Consider the following 19,354-nt stretch of genomic DNA (forward strand, 5'->3'; position numbering starts at 1 on the left):
ATTACAAGTGGGCAACACTGATTTTGTGCATAAACCACAATATTTATCAGAGGAAGACTATGTCCTCAGTGTAGATGTAAGGTTGCTGGCTGTAAAATCTGCCCTGTCTCAGTATGAAAGGCATTGAACCAAGGATATCCAACACATGATGATTACCCAACTAAACATTCATATTATATTGCCTGTTGGTGTATGGGGTTAAAAAATAGCAGGGAGTTGTAAAAGAAATCGTCAAAATGTAATTCACCTGTCTGGCCTGTTAAGAAGCCTGATGGATCGTGGCGGCTTACCATTGATTATCGAAATATTAACATGCATGCAGACAGGCTCACCCCCCTAGTCGCTGACCTTAGTACTATTCTTTCTACTGTGCCTAATGATCACATAGTGTTTTCAGCCATTAGCAATGGCTTTTGGTCTGTTCCTGTGCATCCTGACAGTCAACTTTAGTTTGCATTTACTGTTAAAGGGAAGCAATATACCTTTACTCACCGAAGCCAGGGTTTTCATAACTCATCTACTTTGTTTCATAGAGCATTAGCTGATGTGCTGGCAAAGCTGCCAGACATGGCTTCCTGTGTTGTACAGTATGTTGATCTTCTTATCTCCTCACCAGATCGCCAAACGCACATGAAAGACTTCACTTGACAGACAGTGGGGTAAAATGTAATGCTAGAAAGGCTCAGATTGCAAAGGAGGAAGTATCATATCTGGGGCATCTAATATCCAAAGGGTACAAGTGTTTTAACTGTTGACCGCATTGAAGCTTTCAATGCATGCCCACGACCAATTACAGTCAGGGGAGTTAGGAAAGTGTTGGGGCTATTCAATTTCTGCCGAACTCAAAACCCAAATTATTCAAGGATTGTCCAGCCCCTTAATAATTTCCTGAAGGGTGTTGGTGGACCACATGATGCAACTGAATGGACACTTGAATATGAACAGGCATTTACCACATTGAAACAGAGGCTGAGTACTGCCCCAGGATTGGGACTTCCTAATCCATTAATGCCTTTTACATTGTACACGCATGTCAGTGAGGGACATATGGCAGCAGTGTTAACGCAAAAACATGGGGACAAACAGCACCCAGTAGCATACTACTCTTGTAAACTAGATGCTGTCGCTCAAATAATGCCACCATGCCTCCAGGCAGTGGAAGGAGCTTCTATGGCCCTAAGTCAGGCCTCACCACTTATTGGTGCGCAGGATGTAAATATTGTAATACCTCACGCTGTCCTTGCTATTTTATCAGGAAAGAAATCTTCGGCAGTCCATGTGGCAAGATGGACTCTATGGGAAAAGAGCTTGCTAATGCCTTCAGTACATCTGCAATGAGTGTCATCGCTAAACGCTGCCACCCTCATGCCTACCCCAGATGAGGGACACCCGCATCATTGTTGTCTTGAGGAAGAGCCCATGGACCTTCCATTGGTAAAAGAAACTGAAATACCTGGTGCCCTTTGTCTATCTATGGATGGTTCTTCCTTCTATGTGGATGGCAAGCGACACACAGGATGGGCCGTTTCTACTCAAGATGGGCAGCTGGTGGCGCATGGTAGTTTACCTGGGGCAGCTGCACAAGTAGCAGAACTACAGGCATTAGTTGCAGCATGTGAAGCTGTGAAAGGTCATGCTGTTGTAAACATATATACTGATTCTAGATACGCGTTTGGGGATTATATTAACTTGTGGGTAAATCGGGGATTCCTGACGAGTACAGGATCCCCAATACAAAATGGGGGGATAGTGGAAAAACTTCACGCAGCCATGCAAAAACCTACCGAAGTAGCAGTATTAAAGTGAGGGCCCACACAAAAGGGACAGACCCTCATAACTAGGGGAACCGAAGGGCAGATGAATTAGGTAAACAAGCAGCAGTGGAAGGTAAAGAGAGACAATTGATTGCTGCAACACAGCCTCTCATAAAAACCCCAAACTTTTTTGAATTACAGGACATCCAACACACTGCACCAAGGGCAGAGAAATGGTTATGGATGGATAATGGGGGCAAACTGTGTGATAACACTTGGAGAGCTCCAGGGAACAATTAGTGTTACCAAATGTGCTGATGGGAACTATGATACAAGTGTATCACATGTTGGGACATGATGGACCATGGAGGGTGATCCACCGGATGTTGGACACCTAGTGGCATCCTAAGCTTAATGCAAACGTGCATGATTATATGAGAAGGTGTGTAACATGTACTCAATGTAATTCTGCTCCCACAGTGAAAGTGAGAATGCGATATCAGCCAAGACCAACTCAGCCCTTCACACAGTTACAAATAGATTTCATTGGGCCCCTGCCAAGGTGCAGAGGGAAAGAATATGTTCTGGTGTTTGTGGATCACTTTACTAAATGGGTAGAAACTTTTCCAGTGGCCAAGGCCACTGCGTCTGATGTAGCTAAAATACTGATGACCAAAATAATTCCCTGACGGGACTTCCATGCTTCATTGATAGTGACCAAGGTACCCATTTTACAGGGAAGGTGATGAAAACTGTATGCATGGCACTGGGGATCAAACAGAAATTCCACTGTCCCTACCAACCCCAAACTGGAACGGGTGCAGAGAAGGGCCACTAGGATGATCAGAGGAATGGAAAACCTGTCGTATGAAAAGAGACTAGAGGAGCTTGGGTTGTTTAGTCTGACAAAGCGAAGGCTGAGGGGGGATATGATTGCTATCTTTAAATATATTAGAGGGATTAATACAAGGGAGGGAGAAGAATTATTCCAGCTTAGTACTAATGTGGATACGAGAACGAATGGATATAAACTGGCCGTGGGGAAGTTCAGGCTTGAAATTAGACGAAGGTTTCTGACCGTCAGAGGGGTGAAATATTGGAACGGCCTTCCGAGGGAAACGGTGGGGGCGACGGACCTGTCTGGTTTTAAGATTAAGTTAGATAAATTTATGGAGGGAATGGTTTAATGGTAAAACATAGTAGTCAAGGAAAACCAAGCAATGGTAGGTAAATTGTATAATGGCTGACAGGGGTCAGGCTGGAGACTCTTGCCTATATGCTCGGGGTCTTACTGATCGCCATATTTGGGGTCGGGAAGGAATTTTCCTCCAGGGCAGATTGGCTGAGCCTCTGGAGGTTTTTCGCCTTCCTCTGCAGCATGGGGCAGGGATCTCTAGCAGGAGGGTCTCTGCCGATTGAAGTCACCTAAAACAGGATTGGGGACTTCAACAGCAGAGTCCAGGGAAGGGGTAGGGACGGTTTTATGGCCTGCAGCATGCAGGGGGTCAGACCAGATGATCATAATGGTCCCTTCTGACCTTAAAGTCTATGAGTCTATGAACCCCAGAGTTCGGGATTAGTAGAAAGAGCTAACCGAACCATTAAAAACAAACTAACCAAACAGATGTTTTCTGTTACAGGGAAAGACTGGGTCACCAACCTACAAGTGGTTCTCATGTCTATGAGAGCCAGTCCTACTAATCCACATTCCTTATCTCCTTTTGAAATGCTGAGAGGGCGGGCGATGAGGATGCCAAGAAATCTGTGCATTGGGGGGGAAGGGAGAGATTCTATGTCATGGGTGACCAGCTTGCTGAATATTGCAAATGGTTATCTCAGCGTGAACCAGACCCAAAGGCCGGCGAAGAGGACACGTGTGAGGTGCAGCCCAGTAATCAGGTGATGGTGAAAGCCTATAGAAAACACACCTTTGAACCAGCCTGGACTGGACCTCACACGGTTCTCTTGGTAACTCCTTCAGCAGCCCTGTCACTGGAATTCCAGTTTGGGTGCACCTGTCACGAGTAAAAGTATACAAGGGTGAGACTCAATATGGGGCACAATAATCCCTGTTTACCCTATGGACTCTTGGAGAGCCACTCTCAATATTGTTAGGTGTTTTCATTTGATATTCCCAGTTTAAGATTGATGTAGGAATTTTTTGTGGTCTACTAATTGTTTTGAGTGGTTTCTGAAACTTGATTTTTTTTTTTAAGAGGTCTCATCTTAATAATGCTGCAGTGGCTTTCAGTGTTTTACTGATGTAATCACTTGGGGAGGAGCCAATCACTTGGATCAGTTGTAAATGCCATTACTCACATTATCAAATCTAACAATAGGGACTGGGTTGAAAATTTGTTAGTAGCCGGGATGACAGTTTATTGTGGTGAGAGTAGGGCTCATATCTAATCAAGTTGGATATCACCTTAACTCAGCAACACAGTTGGTCAGGTCCTCACTGTTGTACTCAGCCATCTACTAAAAACTACTAAAATGTATAAGCAAGCATTGATCTAGGCGTGTGGAATAATTGTGTTATCATCCTGGCATGGTGTTCAACATGAAAGTTGCAGCCCTGATAGGAGATCACAGGTGTCCTGTTGGGTGAGAGCTGCAGTTCTCAAAGACTGAATGTCTTCACCTTGGATGACAGCAGGGGAGTGGCCCCTATAGATAACAGAGGCATGTTGGGATGGTCATTCCATCCTTGGAGGGGTGTTAATTCCTGAAGGTTGGGCTCTTGAATTAGAGGCTCAGCCCGTCCACCCACTCCCAGTCTCATGTTACAGACAGACACCTATGTAGCATCAAGAATTCTGTGTATGTAATAAGGGCCAGAGATAACTATATAGCTTTCCCATGGGACCAATGTTCCATCCTGGGAGGATGGGTTTTGTGTATGGGAAAACATGGAGTCAGGACAAGCCTTATCTCAAATGTTGGGACCTGACTTAATGGTGCATGTAACGTTTAATTTAATGGATGATATAACAGTGAGGAAGGACTCCACTACCTGGTGTGGATTTGGATTATGTTCTCGCAATGGGTATAGAGACTTATTATTATTTTTATTGTAGATATCATTATGTATTAAAGGTTACATGTATTATTTAATTCTGTTACCAAAATTGCAGTTAATTAAGTGTTGATAAGGTCAATGATTGCTCCTAATAAATACAAGGAAGTGGTGTTAGTGGGGTCTAAGAATTGTTCTTGGCCTCAAAACCAAATGGGGGAGCTGAAGGGTATGCTTGGGTTCATTTTAAACAAAATGTGATTTAGAAGATACATATGCATAAAGAAGCATGCTATGGCTCACCACCATAGGAACATTCTAGAAAAGGCCAAGGGGAGGGGGGTGAGCTCAACATGTGAAGTGGAGAAGTATAAGCATGTGATTAACAAATCCATATATGGAAAGGTTAAATATGATTGGCTAGAGGTTTGTTTTATGTAACTTGTTATGAAACTGCCACGTGCTATAAAATAGCAACGTGAGGGGCTCCTTGTTAGAGGGACTCTGGCTGATTTTTGTACCATGGGTAGGGTGACCAAACAGCAAATGTGAAAAATCGGGACGGGGGTGGGGGATAATAGGAGCCGATATAAGAAAAAGACCCCAAAATTGGGACTGTCCCTATAAAATCGGGACATCTGGTCACTCTAACCATGGGCTCTCCTTTTGTGCACATTGAATAAAGTCTTGTTGAACTGAATTGAATGAAGTATCAAAGACCCTTGATTCTGCCCGGCATTTGACTCATTTCATTATTATCGGGAACCACAAAATCCCAACAATGTATTTTTAAATTTCCATCTAGACAGCTTTTTTCCCCTCCCAAAACACCAAGAATGATCAGATCATACTACAACTAGCAGTTTGCCACATATATGCATAGAACAAGCTGATAGTCTATAGTGCAGCCCTTTATATATTCATTCCTCAAGTACTTGTCAAGTAGTAGAATATTCAGTTAAGCACAATACTAGTTCATTCAATGTTTAACAGTTTGCAGTATAGCAGCCTTCAAAGTTTACAATTTTTTACTCCTTTTTAAATACACAGAGTAGTCTATAGTTAAGCACTCAAAAATACCCGTAGAGAAATGTAAACTTTCACTATTCTAACATCAGAAATGAAAGCTAAAAGATCTTTGTTTTATACAATATTCAAAGCCCATTTAGGATTAATTAGTATTTTAGAATCATATAACAAACTTACTTTATTTTTGTCTTGTACAACCAATACTTTTCCAGTGTCTACATCCAATGCAGCACCTATTGGAGACAGAATCTTTTCTGGTAACTTTAGAAAGATAGTGTCTGGAAACTATTATACAATTTTAGAATTCAGAATTTTACATGACCTAAAAAAAAAGCATGATAAACCTTTTGAGGGACTGATCAGTGCAAGTTTAGTCTAGGCCAGGAGTAGGCAACCTATGGCATGCATGCCAAAGGCGGCATGCAAGCTGATTTTCAGTGGCACTCACACTGCCTGGGTTCTGGACACTGGTCCGGGGTGCTCGGCATTTTAATTTAATTTTAAATGAAGCTTCTTAAACATTTTACAAACCTTATTTACTTTACATGCATCAATAGTTTAGTTATCTATTATAGACTTATAGAAAGAGACCTTCTAAAAATGTTAAAATTTATTACTGACACGTGAAACCTTAAATTAGAGTGAATAAATGAAGACTCGGCACACCACTTCTGAAAGGCTGCCAACCCCTGGTCTAGGCTTAGTCTAAGTGATTTATCATCAGAAAATTGGATTGTGCTAAATGAAAAAAGTACATCAAATTACAGGTATAAAAGTTAAAACTTCTCAAGATGGGGGGAATGTGCTTTCCAAAATTAAGATGTAGCTATCATATGTAAAAGAAAAAAAAAATCTTAAGTTTTATGTAAAATGACTGCTAGTAAGGTTCCAAGGCCAAGAAAACTATTCCAAATAATCTAGCAAAACATACTCGGAAGTCAATTCCTTTCTTCAAGAGAGGTCTCATTTAAGTCCATGGGAATCTTTCCATTGACTTCAGTGGGCCTTCAATCAGGCTCCAGCTGAAAACCATCCTGGGTGAAAGCCTGACCCTGTTAAATCAAATGACGAAGCTCTCCCTAATTTCAGTGGGGCCAGCAGGGTGGATAAAAATCAACTGGATTTTTTTGATAAAATGCTTTTTGAGGAAAAACCCTATCTAAAGATAGTTTTAATTAAGATACATTATAGTTCAAAGATATCTCATCATGGAATAGGGATTATAAATTCTAATTCTATAGTATGAGACAATATATTCATGTACTGTTTAAGAAAAGTTTTGTAAATTAGTTCCAATAGTTCATGGATTAGGGATCCAATCTTATGGAGTTCCAGGGGCTTCTTATAGATTGTTTAGGTTAATCTTTCTATCTACCCAATGGGACTCAGTGCTCAGTCTAGAAGATACCATCAGAGATGCTTAGTTTTGCAGTTCTCAAACTGGATTTGTCTTCAGAGATAACATGCTTGTTAACAGCAAAAATGATTTTAATTAAATAAATAATATATAGAGGTGAGAAATAACAGACCTCAACTCTATTGTCCCTCTGCAAATTTGTATACACAGAGTCAATCCCTTACCCCTCTCTAAAAGTGCAAAGTTTCAAAAAGTTCAATGAATAGAAGATTGTGGGGGACAGAAGAGATCTGGACAAGGAGAAGAAGTCTGGAGATACATGTGAAAAGGGAGGGACAGGCAGTAAAAACAAAAGTGAAACTGTTTGAGCAGCATATTCCAGAAGTCTTGAGGTCTTTCTGAGTGCAGCCTTCATTGATTTAAGATCTACCATACCATTCTCTCACTAGAAGGGAAAACCTATAATGGCAGCAGGCCATAAAAGAGACCCAGTTTGGGAATAAGAACCATTCAAGAAATATATGTTTGCTGCTGATGCTTTAAAGAAAGTCACATCAGTGAACTGGTAGAAGTCACTTAAGCACTTGAATTCAGAGACTGCTGAAGTGATCATCTCACTTTTTACAGTAGTAGCTGCTTCTGCTTGTGAAGGAAGAATATTTTCTTCCTTTGGACTAATTCATTCCAAATTGAGCAATTGTTTGGGACCTAAAAAAGCAGGAAAGCTTGTTTTTCTTTTCCAGATTATGAACAAATAGGAAAATGAAGATCAAGACGACTGAGTTAGCTGCAGAAGCCAATATTTTAAGTTTCTCATGTTGACCTGGCTGACAGTCTCTATTTTTATTTTTTAAAAATTTCATTTAACTATTTTACTTAAATTTTTTTTTTACAAAAACGAACCTGATTTTAAAAAACTTGAATGTTTAACTAAATTCAAAAAATCATATACTTGTTTTGTAAAATATTATATGTTTGCTGTTGAAGAAAAACATCCAGAATACATAACAGTGTTGTTTTAGTTAAATAAAACAATTTAAACATCTTTCTGGTGATGTTCTCCTCCTAATACAGCATGGCAAGAAAATCCTCCAAATATTAATGATTAATCTGTTGAATTGGAGATAGTTCACCTCCCAGTGACTTCATAAATATCTGCTTCAATTACCTTTGGTAAATGAAATAACCAAATAATCATTCATTTTCTGATATAGCTGTAAAACTAATCTAAAAAGTTTTCAAAATAAATCACTTTAAAAATGTATAGTGTGTACCTTCTAAAAATGAAACACCTACATCTATCTCTGAGTTGTGAAGAATATGTATTAAGGTTATAACAACCAACAAGAATGCACTTTTATGTAGAAATCCATGATTAAGTTGAGTCTTCCTGACTAGTGATTTAAATCAAATCCACCCTGGAGGCCAGGAGTTCCCTCAGGAGATATCGGTACTTTCAGATTAAGAAACAGGCAGAAAATGACATCTGCTTATCACAAATACATTTTGAATTCAGCAGGTTGGTTTTATTGATGATGAAACTATTCTACCAATTTGCTTATATATTCATTTATATTCTCTCTAGATAATCTGAATTCTTTCTAAACAGCGAGCAGTATTGGAGTCAACCTGTTTATCAAATAGCACTGCTCCCCAAATGGCACAGAGCCACCTTTACTTGGTGGAAAAATATGAGTTCAAGGGTCTGACTGAATAATTAAGCCTTGCAGTGTACTCTGGTGCTTGCAGTTAGCCTGTTACTTTCTTCCACAGTCAAGTTTCTTTATTTTTCTTAAAACTCTGTCTGTTTTCAGGTCTAGTCATCCTATCACACCTAGTAATCGTTTTTGAAAGGATTCCAATTTAAAAACAGATGTCACTTTTAAAACAGACATTTTACTACCCCAACCTCCATTTGACAGATTTCAGATTTATGTGCTCTGGTGAGCACAATGAGAACTGTGGGTACAACTTACAGTGCCCTTTTCCACATCAATTTGTGCACTGATTTAAAATTAGTAGATAATTACAGGAAGAACTGTTCCTATCAATTTTGAGCAGATGGAAGCCTATGTGGTTAGCACTCTGATGCATACGTCTAGAATACTATGGAAAATATTTTAACATAAGGGAATTATTAAGGAATGAATTGTTAGATTGAAAACATCCTTTTCTACATAATACAGAAATGGGAGTTTTCTGTGTAGGAGAAAGAAATAGCAACCCTGAAGTCAAGCTCTGTGAAAGGACATACTTTAGGGAATTAGTCATATCTGCTTCCTTCACCCTCCCTGTAGATAGCTGTATACTGGTTAGTGTGGAATCCTGTTTGGGGGGGAGGGAGGAGATGCTGGGATCAACTTTTACATACGCTGTGGTTGTGGCTATTTTCTAGAAAAGCTGCTCCTCAGCCATATGGCTTTCTGAGACCAAGAATGGCCACTGGAAATGGCAAACAGCCGTCTGGCTTAACTAGAAAGAAGGGTCAGCTGTTTCTCTCCTCTGCTCCCAACAAACTGATATCTGTCAATGTAACTGAGCACTGTGATGTGCCTAGAATCAGTCATAAGTAATGATTCAATCAAAAAGAAGATAGAAAAAAATGCTAGTGGTGGTCTGCTTCTGGTCTCCTATATCAGAGATCAATAGCAGGCCCTGGAATTTGTATCTGTGGCTTTAGAGAGTATTTCAAACCAGATGCTTTGAACCACATTGACTCTCTGGAAAGGTTTCAACCTGTCCTCTCCCAAGGCAATAGCTATTAGAATGCTATTTTGTTCAATCACTTGTCTCCTTTTGGAATCAGATGATAGAATTTAAAAAAAAAACTCCATTGTTAGAGGACAACAAGCAGATATCTAAACCACTTATGAATAAAATTATAAAACTGTTTTAACTTTGTGCCAGCAACAGATGTTCAGAGCCCAGTGAACTGTGGCCCACTATAAACCCTGAATGCATGTGCTATAAACATTAACAGACAAATATGAATTATTTTGAGATATGGAAAACTGTTTTTAAAATTCCCAAAACTGCTTTGGAAAGTCCATAACCTATTTAATGTTATCATTTCCTGCAATATCACATGGTCATTTGTAGCAGCTTTTCTTATCACAAACCTTTATAGCAGTGGTTCTCAACCTGTGGCTGAATCAGCATACAACTGCGGCCCATGTGACATCCTCAGGGCCATACAGGTAGTATATCTATTGTGTGGATGTGGCCAACATAACATATAGAGAGCTGCAGATGCAGCTCACAATGGTAAATAGGTTGAGAACCACTGCTTTATAGCAATGGCCAGTGGCTTCTGTTCAATTGTGTAAGACAGGGGTAGTCAATAGGCAGACCGCCAGATGCTTTTGAACAGACCCTGAAAATCTTATTTACTTATTATCATTGTTGTTGTATTTTTAAATTATTTTCTCTGGAGTCTGGACCTTGACAAAAAAATAATTGACTACCTCGGGTGTAGGACCCTCCTCTTGCTCCAATTCAAAGTACTTTCTTTCTTCCCATAACCAGTTCAAAATTTGAAACAATGAAAAAGAATACTCGTTGTCAGGTAGGTACTAAACTAGGTGTGGAGGGAGACAGGAAAGATTAGATTCTGTTTCAGGATATTGGTCATGTACAGGTATACATAGCCTAACTCCTAACCTTCTTGGGTCTCATTATATAGTATTCCCTTATGAACAGAGAATATCTAATTTAAAATATTTGCGTGATCTTGGGCTTGTAACATGTTTTTCCTTCCTTAAATTCTGCATGACACAAAAGTATATGGGGGGACTGCGCTCAAGGGCCGCGGAGGGGAGGAGCTGTGCGGAGCAGCAGCAGGGCAGGGAGGCCCAGGGCAGCGTGGGGGATTAGCGGGGGCCCTGGCGCCAGCAGCAGGAGTCGGGCCCGCCCCCCCCCCCACTCACTGGTGGCAGCGGGAAACAGAGCGACCCAGACCCAGCCCGCTCCGCTCCCCCAGCCCTGTCGCTTGGGGGAGGGGGCTTGGAGGAAGGGGTCAGGCCCGTCCCTGCACTCACCAGTGGGAAGCGGAGCAACGCGGCTGGAGCCTGGTCAGTCTGCTTCCTGGCACTGGTGAGTGCGGGTCTGGGCCCGACCCCTTCTGCCGGCTCCAGTATCCCTGCTAATCCCACAGGCTGCGTTGCTTGGGGGAAGGAGTGGCGTGGGGGCAGGAAGAGGTCGGGCGGGGTTTGGGGGGAAGAGGTTGAATGGGGACAGGGCAGGGGCGGAGCAAAGGGGCTGGCTGCTGGAGCCAGCGCTGCATACAGCTGCCTAGGGCACCACAAAATTTACTGCCCCAAATTACTTCTGTGTATGCCTAAGGATGGCCCTGCCTTTACATATATAGGAAATGACTGAAAGAACCTTTCCATTTTGTTGAAAAGTAGTTACATGTCTAAAAATCCTATTGCTGCAAATTGATGCAATAAATTCATAATCCATATACAGGGGAAAACACCACACATTTCTCTACTGTTAAACAATAGTAGATAGCATCTGTGAGTAATACTTTCTCCCATCTTTAGCTGACTAAGCGACTCTGTGCTATCCTGGTGAATAGTGACCTGGCCTCATTTATTCACACCTTTGTCGTCTCTTAGCTAGTCTACACAACCATACAATATAGCTGGGCATGAACTCTTCAGCACCTGGGAAACTCCAACTGGTACAGAATGGTGCAGCATGTCACTTCAACAACAGTGGCTACCACAAACACATCAGACCTGTTCTATGCTCTCTATACTGACTTCCTATAGGATATGGAATCGAGTGGAAGGTCTCAGTTGTTATCTTCAAGCAGCTCTATGGCCAGGGCCCAAGGTATCTAAAAGACTCCCTAAAGCTCCAGTCTGGACACTGTGGTCAACAATTTTGCTTTTCTGGAACAATAGACACAGACACAGAATATCAGGGTTGGAAGGGACCTCAGGAGGTCATCTAGTCCAACCCCCTGCTCAAAGCAGGACTAATCCCCAGACAGATTTTTGCCCTAGATCCCTAAATGGCCCCCCTCAAGGATTGAACTCACAACCCTGGGTTTAGCAGGCCAATGCTCAAACCACTGAGCTATCCCTCCCTCCCAAAATTAAATTAATGGAGATATCCCATCTCCTAGAACTGGAAGGGACCTTGAAAGGTCATCAAGTCCAGCCCCCTGCCTTCACTAGCAGGACCAAGTACTGATTTTGCCCCAGAGTGGCCCCCTCAAGGATTGAACTCACAACGCTGGGTTTAGCAGGCCAATGCTCAAACCACTGAGCTATCCCTCCCCCCAATGGAATGTTCTACAATGGGGTGAGCTCATCTGTGACGGAGACAGCTTTCTCAGGATCCAGTCTGGCACTGTGGAATGAATCCAGTCTGGCACTCACAGGAGCTGAGGATCACCAAAAACCTCACAACCTTCCACCCTCAGTACACAGTGCATTTCTTTTGCCTTGCCTTCTCTAACATGAACATATAGGAATGTGTGTGTAAAAAAATATATAATCCAAAAGAAAACCCTCCACTGCACCTATACAGAAGAACTTATACAGAAGAGAATAGCACTGCTACTGCTTTACTTAAATAAATCAGCTGATTTATGCTATCATGTCTTCCTGATCTTTTCCTTCAATCAAAAACTGCTACTGAAACCTGCTGGATTCAAAAGCAATAGCAGAAAATAAATATATAAACAGTCCTAGAGTTATTTTTTTTATTAAATTATTATGCAGCAGTGCTTGAAATCAATATGTCACAATTTCTGGAACTATTTAATTGCTTCTGCCCTTGCAGTTAGTTCTTATTTGTATAAAATACAGGCAAAATGTTCACCCCACAGTGACAGACAATCAGATGCTAGTATTTAAAAGATATTCTCCACATACATTATTTTGGTTTTGTAGTATATAAAACTTTTTTTTTTTTTTTTTAAAGCTATGACTTCTTAAAATTACATTTTGAGTTATGCAAATCCTACTTCAGGAAAATCCCTTTTCAGTTACTTCTATTTTCTCAAATATGTAAATTGTAACCATAAGGAATAATACTGTACTTTTGCAAAGGCAATGCATTGTTTGACCTTAGTTTAATGCCACATATTTTAATGATGAGGTTTTCATACCTCTGGAAAACATGTTCAAACATGTCCATTGAAAAAAAACCCAAGGCTTGTCTTAAGCATTTTCAGCTGTGCTGCCCTCTGCTGATTTGCACTGCAAAATGTGTGACTGGCAACTCAATTTGCAAAGCTGTTTTTTAATGTAAATCAGAAAAAAAAAAGTTTCTTTATAGTTAGATGTTCTTTTTACAATATAATTAAATTTACTCATGTGAGATGGAAGATTATAAAGTTATCTCTTCACTAGAATTTGCATGTTTGCTGTTTACAGGCTCTCAAAATCATGTGGTGATCAGCTAGGGCAGGGGTTCTCAAACTAGGAGTCGGGACCCCTCAGGGGGTCATGAGGTTATTACATGGGGGGGGGGGTTGTGAGCTGTCAACCTCCACCCCAAACCCTACTTTGCCTCCAGCATTTATTCTGGTGTTAAATATATAAAAAAAAGTGTTTTTAATTTATAAGGGGGGTGGGAGGTTGCACTCAGAAGCTTGCTATGTGAAAAGGGTCACCAGTAAAAAAGTTTGAGAGCCACTGAGCTAGGGTGACCAGATGTCCTGATTTTTGGGTCTTTTTCTTATTATAGGCTCCTTTTACCCCCCCCCCCCAACTCCCTCTCCTGATTTTTTACATTTGCTGTCTGGTCACCCTATGATCAGCTAACCTGTACACCATTGCCTAAAACTGATGATTTTTGCCCCTCCCCACTCCCTCAAATTGGCGGTGGCACAGATTTGGAGCTGCTCTGTAATAAGCACATTTGAGCCATTGGGTGTTATAGCCCAGGACCTAGACTAAGAGTGGGAGAATTGTGTGATTCAACCCCTGGGAAAGTAAAGGCAGGAGGTGTGAGACCAGGGGGGTGCCCCCAAGATCAGAGATTCAGCTAGTCCTATAACCATGACAGGTATTTTAGCATATTTGGATGGCTCCAAGAACTGGGTCCATGTTTACAATACATAGAATATCTTTAAGAAGACCCTTGTATTCCTTCTAATTTTTGAAAAAAGATACTTATTAGTTCTCATTTTTTAATTATAGTTCTGGAGCCTTAACATTCCATCTCTCCTGGAGGACATTTCTCTCTTTGCAGGGTGAATGCCATAGAATTCCTGATTTTGTTTAGTTTTTTTAAATAGAGTCCTATAGGACAGGTGAAATTTTAAAGCTTCAGGACTCCATTCCATTAGCCAACACTGTTTAAAAAAATTTCCACCCTGAAAACTGAGACATCAGCTTACCAGTTTGTTTTTATTCCAACATAGCACAATATATTTGTTCTGTAGGGACACTCGTGAATGACAGACTGCACTTCGCAAAATTGTCCTACAGGTTTGTGTAGTGTGGAAGCCTGGCCGACTTATTGCTAAATCAGGTCCTAAACCATCAGCTGTTTTTCATAAATAGAATTGTTTTTAGAACTAACCTGCCACTCCTAACTGATGTGTGGCATACCCTGGTAACCTGCTGTGCCCTTCTCCTAGCCACAGGGTCAGCGTGGATGAGTCTGATTCTGCATGGTGGAAAGTAAAGCCCTGCAAAGCAGCAGTGGCTATAAATTTGCTTTGGAGAATAGGAATGTGCAGCCAGACTGCTATTCTGCCTTCTGCTCTCCATTGCTTGACAGACTCTGGAAAAAAAAAGATAACATAAAACTCATTGTATACTTTCAAATCAAGAAAACAGATGGGAAAATAAAAGCTGGTGTCCTCTGATGGCCACTCCTCCCCCCCCCTTTACTAAATTCTTTAGTTCTGCTGAACATAATAGCAGAGCTTAATGTAGAGTAACAGCAGTAGTCAGACAAGTGATTGTGAAATTATATTGTGGCATATTCCATATTCATTCTCTTTTAGGGCCTGATTTCTAAAGGTTTTCAAGCTGGCCTCATTTATTGCAGGAGCAAACAACAGGTGAAAAAATGTAGGTGAAATCTGATTGCAAAAAGGGAGTATGGCACTGAAAATCTGACTCAATTTCTATTCATACAATTTACTCTGTTTACAAATCAAAAACTTTGCTTTCAAGTGTCAATCATGCAAATTGTACCTGGGATCTAAAAATTCATCTGTGTCCTTTCTGCTTCTTACATGATCACTAGTAAAAAAGATTCTCCAGATAGGATTTATGTGATGATTTTGTTGAGTAAGAATGATAAAGAGTAGAATCTAGTTCACTTTTCCACAGCTGCATTAACTTTGCAGAGATAACAGTAGTAACTTATTTTTGTCAGAGAACACAGGCCCCAATCCTGCAAGCACTTAGGCATGTGCTTAACTTTCCGTCATACTTACATAGCCCTCATCTCTGTAAATATCTGAACACCTCACAATCTCCAATGTGATTATCCTCACAGCACCTCTGAGAAGTACAGTAGTACTATTATCCCCATTTTACAGATGGGGAACTGAGGTACAGAGAGGCTAACTGATTTTGCCCAAGGAGGCACACAAAGTCCATGGCAGAGCACAGACTTGAATTCAGGTCTTGCAAGTCCTAGGAAGGAGCTCTAACCAGTTGTCCATCCTTTCTCCATTGGGACTACTCCCCATAGTAAAGTTAATTCCATGCCTGTTTGCTGGCTCAAGATTTTGATGGATCAGACTCATATATACAGAGACAACTAATAAGTAGAAGAATAAACTGCCTTATTTGCAGTTACTTCTTTGACTATAGGTACAATCCCAGTTTTAATTCAAATAACTGTCTTCTCATAATAATTTTGGGTAACAGTGAAAAAAATGTACTTAATTAAGAATAACAATGAAAACACATCTCCAAAGAAGATGGTAACTGGCAGTAAGGACACTCATTTTGAACATGCAAATAACTGAACAGTCTCTTGATCAGTCAAGTTATTTGCTACTATCACTGGAAATTAAAGTACAAGAGATATTTATCATTGTCTAAACAGTGGATCTCCCATATTGTGGTTTACAATATTATGTTGTTTGTAGGTTTTTGGTGGAACTTTATATACATTTTGCTTACAGCTTTACACAATGGATAATACAGATTCTGCGCTTTGCATGTATTCACTTTTTTTCCTCCAGTAGTAATAGAAGTTAAAGGTTGAATTCTGTGTTGTGCAATTGTAAACCCAAGGTTACACAATTATGCCATCCTGAGGAAAGAATTAGATTGGAGGCTAGTAGGCCAGCTAGATAAGTATGCTTTCTCTTCAGAGTCAAGAATGACAGGTAAATGTATACGAGGACATTTCAAGGGATTAAAAAATGGCCTTTAGAAAAGGAACATTAGGACTTAAAATTTGACAAGCAAAACTGGATAATATACCATTAACAATTTAAAATTACAACTTTTTAAAAACACAACTTACTTGTAATTAATGGCTCTTCTTCCCCCCCCCCTCCCCGCTGAATTTATATTGGACAATAAAAACAGATTCCTCAGTTACTCTTTCAAATTGGTATCTGATTGCATAAGGCTGCTACTGTTGGGTTGCAGATCGCAAAGAGCAATGTTTAAATCTAATTTAAAAAAAAGATAGTTTCAAACTGAAATAAAGGAAGCCATGCAAAATACACGCTCCTGGGTGTTTTATAAAATCTCAGCTGGGGGCATTCAATATACCAAATTTTAACCACATAATGAATAAATTACTTTAGTTGGGCCTGGTGGTGTCAATGGTCTCCCAAGTGAGGAAGTAGTCCCAGTGATGCAATGGGAGGTTTGTGTGAGTACAGGATTACTGGTAGTGTTTGTTATTAGTGTGTGGTTTATGTATGTTGATACCCCTGCTTCCTCCTGTAAAGATTAGAGAGCCCTGGCTGGGGGGAAATCCTGGGCTCAGTTTAGTCAGTGGGAGTTTTGCTACTGGTCGCAATGAGGGGTGGGGAGATCACTTCTTTACACAAGACCTGATCTTCTGTAGCTACTGCCCTCCAGCTCAGTCCCCTTGTGCCCACCGGGGCAGCGCGTGGCCCTTCAGGCTGCTGCGCCGGCCCCGTGGCCCTGAAATGCACTTGCCCTGTAGCCATCTCTGGAAGGTGACTTGGTCCAGGCTGTCTGGCGTGTGAAGCTGATCCAGGTGCACGGTTACGCCGCCAAACTTATCCAGCTGTGGTTGGAGCCCGGCTCCCGCCGGGCTGCAACCGGCTAAGCTCCCCAGGCGGCGGCCGCACAGAGGGACTCGGGCCGGCTGGGGCCTTGCCCCGTTCGGGGCGCGCCGTGCAGGGAGACCCCAGCGCAGCGCCCGGGCCCCCAGCATCGCTCTGCGCCGGGGGGCAGCGGGCAGGAGCCGAGGGCTGCTGCTGGCAGGCGGGGCGAGGACTAAGGGGCGGCGCCGGCCTTTGCACTCTGATTAGGAAGCACTTCCAGGGGCTGCGCACGTGTTCGCTGCCGGGCCGGTTCCTCCTGCCATGTCGGCCCCCAAAAGAAAGAGCAGGGGGCGGCTGCCCCCCGAGAGCGGCTCCCCCAGCGCCACCCCGGAGCCGGCGGAGCGGGCCCCTGCTCTGCTGACGCTGGCTGCTGCAGACTTCTTGGAAAAAGGTACGGTGCGAGCGGCAGGCGCTGTGCCGGGGGCAGGAGGGGAAAGGTTGCTTGACACACTTGCCCCCAGCAAAATCATCCTTCCTCTGTGCCGGGGGAAGAGAGTTTAAACCCTGTAGAATAGTTATGGGGGAAAGAGGATTTTCAACAATCCAGTTTGCTTTCCCCCTTTCAACTGTTTGCATTTTTGTAACTTTCCTGGACCAGTCGATTTTCATGTTGTGTTACAAGACATCAGCACAACTTTGGGGTTGTAGCATTTTAAACGCGCTTAAATTCAAGTAAAGTGCTTTCTCTCTCTGTGTATGTGTATGGGGGGGGAGGGTCATGCAGTTTCAAAATTTCGGTTTTTAAAAGCCCACATTTTGGTGCTACACTGCTAGACCCGACCGTGCCCTCTTCAAAAAAACAAACACACAAGCAAACAAAAATGTTATGTGCCATCTGAGATGCAAGGTTGCATACAAACATTTACTATTAGTTTGTATTTATGGATCGTCTAATCAACATACACGGTGCTGTTGATCTGGTAAATTATGCAACATAAATAAGACCGTAGCTGTTCTAAAGTAACAAGAATTGGCCTTGTCAACACTGGTTCACCACTTGTGAAGTAACTCCCTGCTCTCCATGTGTCTGTATATAATGCCTGCATCTGTAGCTTTCACTCTATGCATCCGAAGAAGTGAGGTTTATACTCACGAAAGCTTATGCCCAAATAAATCTGTTAGTCTTTAAGGTGCCACCAGACTCTTTGTTGTTTTTGTAGATACAGACTAACACGGCTACCCCCTGATACTTGTTCTAAAGTAAAGCTGCAACTTTGCCATTGGTGCCCTACAGGGCTCTGTTTTGATCATATGCTCGTGCAAAGGCATGCTGGCATAGATCTGATAGGATTGGAACCAAAAGGCACATCTGCTACAATGCAACACAGTGTATATAGTATGGAATAAATATAGGCCCTAATCTTGCAGATACTCTCACATGTGAGTTATTCCCATTGATTTTAATGGGACTTCCTGTAAGCATTTGCAGGATTGGAACCATATAACTGTGTTCTTCAGTGTAAAACAGATACTAAAAGTCTTGTACAAGAGTAGGCTACCACTACTGAGGCTGGCTATACCATTAAATGGAGCTTTGGGATTTTTAAAAAATTGTGTATTTTCTGTATGCAACTCTATTTATTCGAACATCAATAACTCCACAGAAACTACTAAGTAATGTTAAAAACTAAAACAACAAGGAGTCCGGTGGCACCTTAAAGGCTAACAGATTTATTTGGGCATTAGCTTTCGTGGGTAAGAAACCTCACTTCTTCAGTTACCCATGAAAGCTTATGCCCAAATAAATCTGTTAGTCTCCTCTCCAAGTTAAAAACTAAGTAAGAAAGCAGTAATGTTAAATGATTTAAAAAAAAAAAAAGTCCTGCTCATTGCTCCTTTAGGAATGAAAGTATACTGTTCTGTTTTTGCTTACCCTCTTCCTGCTGCAGCAGTTCCCAATTAAACTGAACAATTCGTTAGTAGACTGAAGTAATTAAAAAAAATATTGCTCTGTTGCA

General features: G+C 41.5%; 2 protein-coding genes across 9 annotated transcripts in view; one reads left to right on the top strand and one right to left on the bottom strand.

Moving 5' to 3' along the window:
- The window catches only part of NUDT6 (nudix hydrolase 6), a 33,332-nt gene extending 15,746 nt beyond the window's left edge, over positions 1 to 17,586 (bottom strand). Inside the window, exons 1-3 of the mRNA XM_054030926.1 lie at positions 17,266 to 17,586; positions 14,702 to 14,905; positions 5,977 to 6,032 (exon numbers count right to left, since the gene is read on the bottom strand). Coding sequence (XP_053886901.1) covers positions 5,977 to 6,032; positions 14,702 to 14,905; positions 17,266 to 17,506 — 501 coding nt within the window. The 5' untranslated portion in view covers positions 17,507 to 17,586. The remainder of the gene's footprint in view (positions 1 to 5,976; positions 6,033 to 14,701; positions 14,906 to 17,265) is intronic.
- The window catches only part of SPATA5 (spermatogenesis associated 5), a 306,473-nt gene continuing 304,698 nt past the window's right edge, over positions 17,580 to 19,354 (top strand). For all 8 annotated transcript variants that reach the window (XR_008445214.1, XR_008445213.1, XM_054030920.1 and 5 more), the window contains exon 1: positions 17,580 to 17,787. Coding sequence is in view for 6 of the 8 variants with exons in the window: in XM_054030920.1 (XP_053886895.1) it covers positions 17,658 to 17,787 (130 nt within the window). In the remaining 2 variants the exon portion in view is untranslated. The remainder of the gene's footprint in view (positions 17,788 to 19,354) is intronic.

This window comes from Malaclemys terrapin, chromosome 5 (assembly GCF_027887155.1).
Source record: "Malaclemys terrapin pileata isolate rMalTer1 chromosome 5, rMalTer1.hap1, whole genome shotgun sequence".
Lineage (NCBI taxonomy): Eukaryota > Metazoa > Chordata > Testudines > Emydidae > Malaclemys > Malaclemys terrapin.